The sequence below is a fragment of the Petaurus breviceps genome, unplaced genomic scaffold, assembly GCF_028583685.1.
Source record: "Petaurus breviceps papuanus isolate PSGF00001 unplaced genomic scaffold, PetGlider_PUasm1.0 138, whole genome shotgun sequence".
In the NCBI taxonomy this organism is placed as follows: Eukaryota; Metazoa; Chordata; class Mammalia; order Diprotodontia; family Petauridae; genus Petaurus; species Petaurus breviceps.
The window spans coordinates 20197395-20212440 of NW_027185694.1; the positions used below are offsets into that span (position 1 = coordinate 20197395).

The 15046-nt window shown below is 40.7% G+C and overlaps 1 protein-coding gene and 1 pseudogene across 2 annotated transcripts; one reads left to right on the top strand and one right to left on the bottom strand.

Moving 5' to 3' along the window:
• Positions 1-326: 326 nt before the first annotated feature.
• Positions 327-13818, bottom strand: ZNF213 (zinc finger protein 213). 2 transcript variants are annotated; one of them, XM_069106892.1, is made up of 6 exons: positions 13344-13818; positions 10107-10646; positions 8937-9096; positions 8479-8564; positions 2035-2158; positions 327-1589 (listed from the first exon to the last, which is right to left on the bottom strand). In XM_069106892.1, the coding sequence occupies exons 2-6, from the start codon at positions 10524-10526 to the stop codon at positions 922-924; spliced, it is 1458 nt and encodes a 485-aa protein (XP_068962993.1). In that variant the 5' UTR covers positions 10527-10646; positions 13344-13818; the 3' UTR covers positions 327-921. The 2 variants fall into 2 exon arrangements, with proteins under 2 accessions (XP_068962993.1, XP_068963002.1); XM_069106901.1 differs by lacking the exon at positions 13344-13818 and having other exon boundaries at positions 8937-9149; positions 10107-10331.
• Positions 4763-8470, top strand: LOC138176227 (glucosamine 6-phosphate N-acetyltransferase pseudogene; annotated as a pseudogene).
• Positions 13819-15046: the final 1228 nt, after the last annotated feature.

Below are 15046 nucleotides of genomic sequence, written 5' to 3' on the forward strand. Positions count from 1 at the left end.
ACTTGACACACTTACTAGCCGTGTGACTTTGGGCAAATCACTTAACCCCAACTGCCCTCCAAAAAAGGGAAAGAGTCTGAGAAAGAACACCCACTCCATCACCCCATACTCAAATACTTTCCATAGATTATTTCACCCACCATTCCCTTCCCTTCTTCCCATTTCCAGAAGTTACAGATCAACAAGGACAGGAGGATTAGTACTAAAGGGAGTGATGGTAGCTTCAACAGTGTTGTCATCACCCAAGAGAGGCACAGCTGCACCCTGCTGGAGAGTGGCCGGTTCCTTTGTCTGTGGAGTTATCAGGGTGGAAGAAGATAAAAGCATTGTTATGGCCAGAAACCTTTAGTTTAATAGGTCCATTGGTGTAATGTGCAAGTGTGCAAAGTATGGGTGGGTAAGGGATTTGTCTCAACTTCCCTGCATTTCACTGCATGCCCTTATCCCTTCAAACTAGGAAACATTCCCAAACTCCAGAAACATTAAGTGAAAATGAGAGAGGAAGATGGGAAGGAACACAGAACAAAGAAAAGAGAAGGGAAAAATAAATTTTAAAAGTAGTAAAATTATTTTCTTGGTTTTGAGGAATATGGATGGATGCATATGTTCTGCAAGTTTCTGAAGATGAAGAAATAGAAGTGCCTCTAGTTTCTTGTGACAGTTAAGTTCTTTGTTTGGCTGATGTTAATATTCGCTGTAGGTGGGAAGAACATAACTATTAGAGAAATGAAGGATGAGGAGATCTTCATGGTATCTTGAGGGGCAAGAAAGACCTTCAGTTAGAAAGGGGAATTTCCAGATATTCTGTAGGGTGCTCAGGTGGGCCATCATCAATGCTGGGTGGTCAAAGTAATCTTTTGTGGCTTTCCTTCAGAATCTCCTCTCCACCTGGAGGGTCCCCCTCCATGGAGAGAGCCGTGATCATCCCACCGACTGTGCCATCTTTACATGAAGGCTCTGGTGGGCGATGAGGTGTGCCCGCTGCTTGAAGCTCTTGTCACATTCGCTGCAGCCAAAGGGACGTTCACCAGTGTGCACTCGGCGGTGGTCTAGAAGGTAGGAGCGGAGAGAGAAGCTCTTGCCACATTCTGTGCACTCATAAGGCTTCTCACCTGTGTGGATACGCTGGTGGTCAGTGAGGTATGCACTTCGGCTGAAGCTTTTGCCACACTCGGTACAGGTGAAAGGTTTCTCACCTGTGTGGACACCCTGGTGGCGAACAAGGTCTGAGGAGCTGCGGAAACTCTTCTCACATTCCTGGCACTTGTGGGGCTTCTCACCTGTGTGTGTACGCTGGTGCCGTGACAGGTCTGAGCCCCAGCGGAAGCGTTTTCCACACTGCTGGCAGCTGTGGGGTTTCTCAGCTGCCAAGTCTCGGAACTGTCTCCGGCGTGTGGGAGGGCGTCCTCTCTTCACCCCTGCCGGGCGCTCTTGCCCCAGCTCTGGGTCAGGCTGATTCTCATTTTCCCAGACTTCCCCTTCCTCAGTGCTCCAGGGCACATCACCTCCAGATCTGCCAGGCAGTGGCTCTACTTCTTTCAAACCAGCCTGGTAGGAAGCTTTCTCATTCTGGCTCTTGATCCCCAAACCTGGGTGGAAAAATATATCATCAGGCATCTCATCTGACATTTTTAAAATACCTAACTTTAAGAAGAAGTGAGAGACTAAGCCTACCTATCAAACCATGCCAGGGCAAGTGACTGCAGAAGAGACCATCTTGACTGCTCCTATCTGCTTTATGACCAGTGTGAAGTTTCCTCCACAACAAGGAAGCACTCACCCTCTTGCATCATACCTACCCACCCTGCTAATGAAATCTGGAAAACCATCTGGAAAACTACATGGGCAAAAGGAAGCAGATGAAGACCCTATGGGAATTTATCTGTCTAAAAGGTCAGCCACAGTCATACTTCCTTTGCCACAGGCTAAACTGGGAAGAATCACCACCTTAAGTGACACAGGGATCAACAGCCTATAGAGCTCAGAGAACTGAACATATGAGAGACTCAACCATGGATGAAAACTCGTTCTTACCCAGAGAGACATTGCGGAAGTTCTCCCGTTTTATGTCCCAGAAGAGGTCCCTTTGAGCAGGATCCAGACACCCCCATTCTTCCCGAGAGAGATAAAAGGGCACATCTCCAAATGACACTGGTCCCTGAAACAGTGGGACAGTCTGGCTCAGTGCAAACTGACCTCACGGAAATCTCACCCCTCAGGTCTGAATCTACAGGGCTGGGATGTGACAAGGTCAAAAGACCAAGAACAACTGAATTTTAGATACTGCTCTGAGCCACGCAAAGAGTTTTACAAACACATCTAATTTGATTCTCATGACAACCTGTGAGAAATACTCTCCACATTTTAGAGATGAAGAAAATGAAGCTCAGAAAAGAAGAATCTTGTCCATGACCACTTAACTCATATGCACCTGAGGGTCTCTCCTGACTCCACACCCAGTGCTTATACTACTACACTATGCTGTGAAGGGAGGGGAACAAATCTGAATACAATGAAGTGGTATCCCAACCTATGAGGACAAACTCTGGATTATGAAGAGAAGAACAGCCTCTGTCTCTGGGCCCTTTCTTACTCTGCTCCTTTCCTTAACTTGCCCTTTTCTCAACTTCTTTGCCTGCTGAATTCCTACTCATCCTTTAACTTTTTGTGTGTCATAGAATCTTTGGGCAGTCTGGAAAAGTCTATGGAGCCCTAATCAGAATGTTTTTAAATGCACAAAATAAAATAGAGAGGAAATCATTAAATTAAAATAGTCATCAAAATATTTTTTAAAGAAACTCAAGCTAATGGACCCCGGTGAAGAACCCTCACTATAGTCTTCCCCTCTTCATTGATGACTCCAAAATCTGTCTATTCCTGTTCTCTCTCTAAGTCCAACCTATCTCCATCTGCCCATACAAGATCTCTGCCTGATTTCAAACATGTTCAAAATTCAACCTATTGTTTTCCTCATAAAATGTATTCTTCCTTCTGACTTCACTACTTCTGTCAATAATAACATGATTCACCCAGTCTTCTATATTGGAAATCTTAGTTTTTGAAGTCTCCCATTTCCTTAGCTATTATTTATAGTCAATTACTGATAAAGATTTACTGATTCTACCTCTGAAATACGTCTCACCTCTGCCTCCTTTCTATTCCCATTTCCATGACGCTAGAACTAATAAAGTAACTTCCTAACAGGTCTTCCTATCTCTAGGTTCTTTTTGTGCTAACTGATCCTTCTTACCAATGCCAGAGTTATTTCCCTTAGGCAAAGATCTGCTCAAAACCCCTTCAATGGTTCTTAACTGCCACCCAATAATTAAAAAAAAAAAGCTTCAATCAGGCATTTAGAGATCTTTGAAATCTTCTACCACCGTATATTTACACTTTATATTTCATGTTATTCTCCCCCAGTCATGCTCCAGTCAAACTAAACTCTTTGTTGGAAGCTCTTTATCTGCTAAATTTCCTATCTATTCTTTATTTTTAGAAAATATTTTATTTTTTCCCCGATTACATGTAAAAATAATTTTAAACATTCATTGTTAGGTTTTGAGTTCCAAATTTTATCCCTTCCTCCCTCCCTGAGATGGAAAGCAATCTGATATAGATTACACATGTGTAATCATGTAGAACATTTCCATATTAGTCATTTAGTGGGGGGAAAAAAAACAAGAAAAAAAGAGAGAGAGAAAGAAAGACACAGAGAGAAAGTATACTTCAGTCTGTATTCAGACACCATCAGTTCTCTGGAGATGGATAGCATTTTTTATCATGAGTCCTTTGGAATTGTCTTGGATCATTATATTGCCAAGAATAGCTAAGTCATTCACAGTTGTTCATCATACAATATAGCTGTCATTGTGTCCTATGTTCTGGTTCTGCTCACTTTACTCTGTGTAAATTCATGTAAATCTTTCAATTTTTCTGAAGTTATCCTGCTTGTCATTTCTTATGATATAATAATATTCCATTACAATTGTATATCACAACTGGTTCAGTCATTCCCCAATTGATGGGCATGCCCTCAATTTCCAATTATTAGTCAATACAAAAAGAGCTGCTGTAAATATGTTGTACAAATAGGTTCTTTTCCCTTTTTTAAAAAAAAAGTATCTTCTGGATATAGACCTAGTAGTGGTATTGCTGGGTCAAAGGGTATGCAGTTTTATAGCCCTTTGGGCATAGTTCCAAATTGCTCTCTAGAATGGCTGGACCAATTCACAACACCACTGTCAGTGCACTGGTGTCTCTGTTTTCCCATATCCCCTCCAACATTTACTAATTTCCTATTTTGTCATATTAGCCAATCTGATAGGTGTGAGGTGGTACCTCAGCGTTGTTTTACCTTGCATTTCTCTAATCCATAGGGATTTAGAACATTTTTTTCCATAGATAAATAGAAGTAGATGGCTTTGATAACTTTATAGCTATATATAACTTTGATATACTATACCTATCTATCTTTGTATACTATATTTGATATATTATACACTATAGATAGTTTTGATTTCTTTGTCTGAAAACTGCCTGTTCATATTCTTTGACCACTTATCAATTGGGGAATGACTTGATTCTTATAAATTTGACTCACTTCTCTATATAGTTGAAAAATGAGACCTTTATCAGAGATACTTGCTGTGAAATTTTCCCCCCAGTTTTCTTTTTCCTTTCTAATTTTGGTTGCATTGATTTTGTTTGTGAAAAAAATCTTAGTGTAATCAAAATTATCTATTTCACTTTTTGCAATATTCTCTATATCTTGTTTGGTCCTAAATTCTTCCCTTATCCATAGAACTGACAGGTAAACTATTCCATGCTCCAATTTGCTTATGGTATCACCTTTTATGTCTAAATCATGTACCTATTTTCACCTTATCTTGGTAAATGGTGTAAGATGTTGGTCTATACCTAGTTTCTGCCACACTGTTTTCTAGTTTTTGCCCCAAAAGTTTGGATCTTTGGGTTTATCAAATACTAAATTACTATGATCATTTACTACAATGTATTGTGTACCTAATCTATTCAACTGATCCACCACTCTTATTTCTTAGCCACTACTAGATTGTTTTAATGATTACTGCTTCGTAACACAGTTTGAGATCTGGTATAGCTAGGCCACCTTCCTTCACATTTTTTCCCACTGATTCTTGGTTCTTCCAGATGATTTTTTTTAACTTTTTCTATCTCTATAAAATAATTTTTTGGTAGTCTGACTTGGTATGGCACTGAATAAATAGATTAATTTAGGTAGAATTGTTGTTTTTATTATAATGGCCCAGCCTACCCATGAACAATTAACATTTTTCCCATTCTTTAGATCTGACTTTATTTGTATTAGTTTTGTAATTGTGTTCATATAGTTCCTGGGTTTATCTTGGCAGGTAGACTCCCAAGTACTTTATACTGTCTATAGTTCTATGAAAGGGAATTTCTCTTTCTATCTCTTGCTGCTTGACTTTGCTAGTAATATACAAAAATGTTGATTATTTATGTAGGTTTATTTTATATCCTGCAACTTTACTAAAGTTGTTAATTATTTCAAGTAGCTCAGTTGATTCTCTAGGATTCTCTAAGTATACCATCATATCTTCTGCAAAGAATGATGGTTTTGTTTTCTCATTGTCTATTCTAATTCCTTCAATTTCTTTTTTTCCCCCTCTTAACTCTATAGCTAGCATTTCTAGTAAAATATTGAATAATAATGGTGATAAGAGGCATCCTTGCTTCACCCCCCATCTTACTGGGAAGCCTTCTAACTTATCCCCATTATAGATAATGCTTGCTGGTGGTCTTAGATAAATATTATTTATCATTTTAAGGAAAGTTCCATTTATTCCTATGTTCTCTAGTGTTTTCAGTAGGAATAGGTATGGCTTTTTAACAAAGGTTTTTTCTGTATCTATTGAGATAATCATGATTTCTGTTGGTTTTATTGTTGATATGGTCAATTATGCTGATAGTTTTCTTAATACTGAACGAGCCCTGAATTCCTGGCATACATCCCACCTGGCCATAGGGTAATTGCTGTAATCTCCTTGCTACTATTTTACTTAAATTTTTAGCATCAATATTCATTAGGAAAATTGGCCTATAGTTTTCTTTCTCTGTTTTCACTCTTCTTGGTTTAGGTATCAACACCATATTTGTGGCATGAAAGGAATTTGGTAGGACTTCTTCACATATTTTCCCAAATAGATTACGTAGTATTGGGATACTTTAAATGTTTGGTAGGATTCACTTGTGAATCCATCTGGCCCTGAGGATTTTTTCTTAGGGAGTTCATTGATGGCTTGTTCAATTTCTTTCCCTAAGATGGGCTTCTTTAGGTATTCTATTTCTTCTTCTGTTAATTTTGGCAATTTACATTTATGTAACTATTCATCCATTTTACTTAGGTTGTCAGATTTATTGGCATATAATTGGGCAAAATAGCTCCTAATAATTGTTTTAATTTCTTCTTCACTGGTGGTGAATTTACCCCTTTCATTTTTTATACTAGTAATTTGGTTTTCTTCTTTCTTTTCTTTAAATCAAATTAACCAATGGTTTATCTATTTTAGTGGGCTTTTTTTTAACACAAAACCAGATTCTAGTTTTACTTAATTTGTTTTTTACTTTTAATTTTATTAATCTTTCCTTTGATTTTCAGGACTTTCAATTTGGTGATTTTAAATTTATTCTTTTGCTAGTTTTTTTTAGTGACATGCCCAATTCATTGATTTGCTCATTCTCTATTTTCCTGATGTAAATATTTAGGGATATAAAATTTCCCCTAAATACTGCTTTGGATGCATCTCATAGATTTTGCTATGTTGTCTCCTTGCTATCATTGTCTTTAATGATCCTACCTATTTTTTTTTTTTTTGTGCTTTTTTGGATGGCAATTGGGGTGACTTGCCCAAAGTCACATGGCTAGTAAGTGGTCAAGTGTCTGAGGCCGGGTTTGAACTCAGGTCCTTCTGACTCTAGGGCTGGTGCTCTATTCACTGCGCCACCTACCTGCCCCGATCCTACCTATTTTTTAAAGCTAAATTCAAGAGCTGGAGCTAAAGAGGAAGTTAGATGTGAATTTCTCACCTTATGACCCATCCTCATTGCAATCATGAAACACCTATGTTTGATACCTGTCTATTGAAAGAGGTGAATTTGAGCCAGAATACTGCAGTAGAGCTAAACAGAGGGTTTTTTTAAGGTTCTCCATCAGCTAACAGAAACTAGAGCGGTCAGCCCCAAGCAATTTATGAGGTCATTTGAGCACATAATCAGGGAATTATTATGTTACAGTGTAGAAGATGTCACTACAGGGCAGATTGTTGCTACAACTACCCTGGTAACAGAACATAAACCCACTCATTCATGTGCAGAGACAAAAGAGTAGAAGATGTCATTCTAAATAATGAATGTAGAAGAAAGCAACTGGGAAAACTGTTACCAACTCTTAATTTGCTAAGTAAAAAAATTGAACTGTTACAAAATTACCCTGAGTGTTTTCCACAAAAAAATGTTTGTTTCTATAAAAAGTCTAGATATACTGTATATGAAGACAACTGCATGTATCCCATGTTTCGAAAGTAACAATAACCAGAATTATTTTAAGAATGTAAACAAAGAAGCTTATTGCTACTAGATTATTCTTTTGGAAAATTAAAGTATTTTATTCCTACAAAAACAGTGACACTGCCCCTTTCCCTCCCTGACAAAAATACTGGACAAATATTTTAGTCCATACATTTAGCATATTATTAGATGACTGATTTGGATTGGTGAAGCATGCTGTGATATTAGACTACAGATGCATGTTATGAAGGGGATGACTTTTAATTAAAGGAGTTTTTTTTGTATTATATTTTTCTGAAGCTATGTTTTACTTCTTTGTAGTCAAAGTACAAAATATATTTTTACTATCTGTACTTCTTATTCAAAAGAACTAGAGTGTGTAAGAGAATACGCTGCAGTATACAAAACTTCTTTGACAATTAGTTTCTTTAGTTATAATCAAATACACTGACAAGGAGTTAATTGCAGACTGACTTCTTAATATTAAATAAACTAGCCATTGTAACTTACTAAATACAAAGATATTTTGGGGAACCAATAATAATATTGGCAAATATAAGATTATGGCTTTATAAAAGCCTTCCACTTGAAGTTTAAAATAAAAAAAAAAACTAAACTCAAACGCCACCTCCTCCATGAAATGTACCCTCATTACCTAATTCGGCAATCACCTCTCTCCCCCTTGTACTTCTTTGACTGCTGTTGCTGTTGTTATTATTAGTAGTTTTTATCATATCCTATTCTTACTAAATTATAATCTTCATGATAGTGGGTGCAATGTCTTAAACTTTGTATCTCTCTGAATACCTAGAAAAATGCTCTGTACTCAACCGGCATTTCAAAGTCAAGGGCTATTCTCAGAACATAAGACTAATGTCATATCATATCAGCCTGCCAAAGTCCATAACTCACATGGATTCCCGAGGAAAAGAAAGCATCCACCATCTCTCTGGTGCTCCCCTCCTTTAGAAGGGCAGGAAGCCGGGAAGCAGGTTGAGCTGCAGACAAAAAATGAAACCATTAGGGAAAACTAGATCAAGTCTGGAACTACAGTCCTCTCCAGGGCTCACACCCTTCCTCTCTAGCACTTGGAGCTCAGTGGAGTCCATGAATGGCCCCCACACCCACATCATCAGTAATATGGCACAGAGAATTAATAGAATACTGACTCTATATTTAGAAGCATTAAAATAACTACATTCAGTCCTTTTTTGACCCTAAAGGACTGATTGATCATGTTGCCTTCATCCAGAGGCCAGGAAAAAAAGTCTCTCCCTCATTCAATCTGTCCTAAAAGCCCTTCTCCCCTGCTCAAATTTTCTCAATTCATCTCTACAGCTCCTTTCCTACAAGGATGGAGACTGACTTACAGACATGGCTCCTCTGTTCCTGGGATTCTGTTCCTGGGTTTCGGCTCCATGCCCCTTCCTCTTGAGATATCCCTTTGGCCTGGGTCTCCCCCTGCACCAGTGAGAGCCCTGAGGACCCCCGCACTCCTCCCTGAGTCTCCGTCTCCTCTGAGGGCTCTTCCTGTCCATGTACAACATATATGCCCATCAGTGCAAGGTCCAGGGTCAGGGAGTCTAAGTTAAAATCCCCAAAATAAAACACAGGGTACACCCATCAGGGATACAAGAAAAGGGAGAAGAAACAAATCATCTGCTTCCTGGCAGCATAAAACAATGTGAAATGACATGTTATACTCCCAGTGAACCCCACAGTTAGAAACCAAGCAAAAAAGCACCAGGTAGAACTAGAGTCAGCCCCAGCATCTTAGAGCCAAAAGGAACCTTAAAGGCTAAAACTAGTCTAACCATTTGGCCTCTGCAAACAGCTTCTCTGCAGTTTCCCCAACAGGTACTCAAACCAAGCTCTGCTTGAAGTTCTACAGTAACAGAATTGCCCAAGGGAATGTATTTCATTCCTGGACATCTCTAATGATTGCAAAGCTCTTCCTTTTACTGAGGTCAGGTCTGCCTCTTTTAAGCTCTGCTCTTGGTTCAAGTTCTGCCTAATAGGGGCAAACAAAACAATGCTAATCCTTCTTCCACATGAGAGCTCTTCAGATATTTGAAAACATCAATGTCTTCTCTTATTGTCAAGAGGTGTTATGACATTTTTGTCAATGATCCTTACTAAGTAACAACATATTGTAAGGAAAGAGCATTAGAAAAGAGTTACAGCACCACTATTTTTTTAGCTGTATGCACTTGGGTTCATGTAGCTGTCCCTCTCTGGGCCTCAGTTTACTATTCTATAAAATGGGGATAAGACTATTTCTACTACATAGTTCTTAAGGTGTTTAAGAAGAAAGCACTTTGTAAACTGTAAAGTGGTATAGAAATAGGAGCTATTAGTATTTTGTTTTGCAGCCCTATCATATACTCTTCTGAATAGAGATACTTAAGACCAGATACAAAGACCAGAGTCCAAGGTGGGAGAATGCCTAGATGTAAGCCAAGGGCAAAGAAAAGTCTTTCCCTCTCCAAGTCTTTCAGCTCCTCCACTTTCCTTTGCTCAGGTAGCACCCACCAGCTCACCTGCTGCAGTGGGTTCCTGGGTTGTTTCTGCAGGTTCTCTACCATGGCTACAGCTTCCTCCCCACTCGATGGGCATCGATTCCTCACCCAACCCTGTATGCTCCCAGGCAGGACAGTCAGGAACTGCTCCAGCACCAGCAGCTCCAGAATCTGCTCTTTTGTTCGGGTCTCTGGCTTCAGCCACCGACAACAGAGCTCCCACAGCTGACTGAAAGCTTCATGAGGCCCATCTGTCTCTCTGTAATGGAATTGTCTAAAGCGCTGACGGAAGATCTCCGAGTCAGTGTCCTCCTTAGGTCGAGGAGCTTCCTGCTCCCAGGAGGAATCCTCCTCCACCTTCACTATCAGGAGTCCCTCTGGTTCCATTGAGGCCTGCACCTGCATACCCGGAGTTGTAGCCATCACTACACTCTGAGTCATAATATCAATTTAATTCTGACTTGTGCTCTGGACACTGATACATGTGTTTCCAGGCACTGGACACTTGTGTTTCCCAAGACAACAATGTCTTGCCTCTGGGCAGCTGTAAGAGAACTTCTCCTGAGGAAAGAAAAAGAATTAAGAGTAGTAGCTGGTATGTGTCACACAAAAATTCAGTCTCATTCATTTGGTCCCAAGTCAGGGCCTTAGGAATAAAGAAATACTTCCAGGGCAGCTAGGTGGGACAGTGAATAGAGCACTGGCCCTGGAGTCCGGAGGACCTGAGTTCAAATCCAGCCTCAGACACTTAACACTTACTAGCCATGTGACCTTGGGCAAGTCACTTAACCCCAATTGCCTCTCCAAAAAAAATGAAAAAAAAAGGAAGAAATACTTCCATCAAGGCCCAACTCAGGTATTCCCTTTCCTGATGCCTCCAGTGGAAAATTATATATTCCTCTTCAAATTTTTCCTACATTGCCTTGTGTTACAGTTATCTGTACACATGACTCATCCCACCTCTTATGTTATAAAATACTAGTGAACCTGACTTCATCTTTGTATCCTCAGTGCTGAGCAAAAGGCTTCATAATACAATATAGATGTTTAGTAAATGTTTGTTGAATTGAATTGAAACTTTGTAACCTCAAGTGTCTTTGGCCATCACTGCAGTTAAGTTTAGAAGAATGGGATAGGGAGAATGTTATTTTCAAACCTCTGATGGATTATGTGAAAAAGGAAGCTGGGGCTCACAGATTTAGAATCAGAAAGCTGCTCTGTGGTCTTCGAGTTCAACTACCTCGTTTTACCAATGAAGAAAGTGAACCCTGGAGAAATTGTGACTTGCCCAAGGTCACATAGGTAGAAAGGAGAAGAACCAGAATTCAAATCCAATTTGGGTGGGATCAGGATCAATGAAAAGAATGGTAACAATAATTCACATTTACACAGTACTTTAAGATTCACAAAGTCCTTTCCTCAAAACAATCATGATAGCGATGGTATGTTGGGGCCAGCTCATACTAGCTCTCAAGCCAACCGTTAAAATTTCAGTGTGAGTAACACCTTGGGAGTTAACAAATGCTATATACACTAAGGCTTGAATTGTTCTGCTTATTGTCTGGACTTAAGAAAGCTATAGAGAAAATGTTAAGAATGCAAATTAAACTTAAAATGTGCCATATGTACTTTCCCCCCCAAAGAGCCAGTTGTTTGTTAGTCAGATTTAAGTTCCACACATACAAGAAATCTTCTAACAAATGGAGCTATCCAACAAAGGAATGGGTAGTCTTTAAGGTCCAAATTAACCGGTCTAGATGACTATTCCTACTCTTAGGAAATGTTAAAGAGTGGATTATTGCATCAAGTGGAAAGTTAACCTGAAATAGTCTTCCAAATCTAAGATTCCATGGCCCTCAGCTACAAAAAATTTAGTATCAGTGTTCTGCCTCAAACATAATAAAAAAGGAAAAGGAGCTAGGATCCCACCTGCATAGAGAAGAACGGTCCCACAAAGCAGGCACAAGACTGTTTCTATCAGAATCTTCTTCTTGATCCAACACTGGATAAGGTTGTCTTATCTGGATAAGGGGTCCCAACCAACCTACCTCCTTTCCAAGTGGGAAAGGAAATTTCCTGAAGGCCCCAGAAAACAGGCCCAAATATACCTGTCGTCATATTCAATGACTCTGCATGCCTATCTGGAGAGGAAGCCTGTTACGGTGGAAAAAGCACAAGACTTGGGGTCAGGAGAACCAGATCTGAATGCCATCTCTAAGAGCTGCACAGCTCTCTCTGGGCAAATCATCGCGCCTCTCCAAATCTTAATTCAATTCAACAAATATTCAGTCTTTACTGCTTGTAAGGCCCTGTGGATACAGAGAAGTAAAACAACATAGTCGATGTTTTCAAGGAGTTTACAATTCATTTGGGAGATATAAGACTAAGACAGACGGCTGTAAATTACAGGGAGATAAATATAGGTTCAATTCAATTCAAGGAAGAACTTTCTAAGTGTCCAATATGAGCAAAGCATAGTAGTAAGCACTAGAGATACAAAGAAAAAACAAAAACTGTCCTTGTCCACAAGGAGCTTTTGTGTGTGTGTGTATGTATGCATATATATTAATTATATATTCATATATGCATATGTTCTAATTATATATGTGTATATTCTATTAGGGGAGGGAATTCAACATATACACAGAGAAATAAATAAACACAATTAATTTTAGAAAGCAGAGGTAATGAAGGGGAGTATCAGCAAAGGCTTGCTTGCCTTAAGAGGTGGCATATAAGCCAAACCTTGAACAAAGATGGGGGTTTCTAAGAAGTAGAGGTGAGGGGGAGTACATTTCAGACATGAGAGACAAAGGCACAAAGGCAGAGATAGAATGTTGACTTGGAGAAACAAGGGAGGGAAAAGAATAAGCATTTATTAAGCACCTATGTGCCAGGCAATGTGCTAAGCCAGAGTTAGGGGAACAGAAAGTAACCTACAGTAGCACCTCACTATAACACCACCAGGAAGAACCTGTTAAGCACAAAGAGGCAGACAGGGTGTAAAGAGGGATTCGCAGAACGAAGGTTCACTTCCAAACGGTCACCCTCAGTCTCCATACTTGTGTAATAGCAATGATACTTGCACTGGGCATGACTCCACTTTGTTACCCGACTGTAGCCTGCAGGAGGGCAGGGACTGCGTACAAAGCTAAAAGCATTCTATCTGCTCACCGCCTACAGCAATATCAGTGTTTGACGAAATAAATGAAGCACGGACAAGGATAAAATGGGTACGATATCAAATGCCTGCCCTACCTTACTCAGAGACGTGGGAAGCGGTCTCTGAATTGTAAAGCGCTGCAGGCGGGTGCGCGGCCCTCATTACTCCAATCATTAGACCAGTTGTGGCTTGGGACCCCTCCGTCCGCCCGCCGGCTAAGGGGCGGCGCCTGGGCATCCGGCCTCGCCCGGGCGCCGTCGGCCGGGGTCCCCATTGCCTCCCCTCGGGCTCTGCCCAGCGGCTCAGGGATCGGAAACCAACAGACATCAACCGCTCACCGGGACCCTGCCAGTCCCCGGGGCTCCGCGGGTGGCAGGGACCGGCACTGGCCTGCTCGAGACACTGCGGAGGGCTCTAGGAGGCGGGCACGGGGGGACGCCGAGCCGCCCCGGCCCCGTGTGGATGCCGCGCCTCCAGGCACACTCACTGCCAGCTGCAGGAGAAGCGGCGGCTTCTGGCTCCGCTTCCAGCACCCCAACCCTGACTTTCCCGCAGAGCATTCTGGGAAACGAAAGCACGGTTGCAATACAGCCTGGAGTAGAGAAGGCAACAGTCCCGAGTAGGGACTGCAACACCCAGGATGCACGGCGGCTACATCCGGAAGTTGAGCCTACCTCTTCTTAGCCAATGGGTAAAGAGGATAATTTATCCGAGCCAACCAGTTGGCTTGATGATTAACTTCCGGTGGGGCGGAAACCCGGGCACCATAAATTCCAGGATCCCCCTTTTTTTGAAATTACTTTAGAAAACTTTACCAAGTCCAAAAGTAGAGTAAGTGGCACTGAAGGCAGTAGATTCCCTATCACTGAAAATCTGGTTGTTGTGCATGTTGTGGAAAGCATGAGTCCCCAAATAAACTATAAGTATATTCATTGTGGTGACCTTGGGTAGGTCACTTAACCTCTCAGTTTCCTCATCTATAAGATAAGGGGGTTGGACTAGATTGTTTTAAAGTTCTTTCCATTTCCAAATCTGTGATCTTATGAACATCAGAAAAATGGGAGAAGGGGTATAGGTGCAATCCTGATTTCACTAATGGAAGAATGTGTGGAAACTGATTTTCAAAGCTTTGGGAAAACTTAAAGCTCCAGAAGTCTTTATTCTGAACACCCCTTGAAGCCAGCCAATAGCTATACTTAGCATGGTTTTTGTGAATAGAGAAATCCAAAATCATGTGCCCCACAGGGTCATAAGGACCCAAAGGAGGGACTGCTGGACAGCCTGCTTTAGATATTCAAGGAATGTAGCCTTTTGGGGACCCCACTTGAAAGAGTGACTTGGAAAATAGAGTCCATCAGGATATCCAGAGGGAAAATGTGAGTCCAATGTCTTTTTTTTTTCTTTTTGGAGGGAAATTGGGGTTAAATGACTTGCCCAAGGTCACACAGCTAGTAAGTGTATCAAGTGTCTGAGGCTAGATTTGAACTCAGGTCCTCCTGACTCCAGGGTGGGTGCTCTATTCACTGCGACATCTAGCTACCCCAAGATCGTACTTTCTTCTTAGATTGTGGGGAAGTGAGTGTTAGTAGCTTATTCTGAGTATATTCTGAGAATATTCTATACCCACTGTCTTCCCCAAAACTAGACCAAGCAGTTTGAACCTAGAATTTCTTTAAAATCGATTTCTTATTCTGTCTTTCTTCTGGGCCATCATTTGGGCTTAGTCAATGTGGCTTCATATGGCCCAATCCATACTGTCATCAGTGTAGTGGGGCACATCAATGCCCTCACGAAGAGA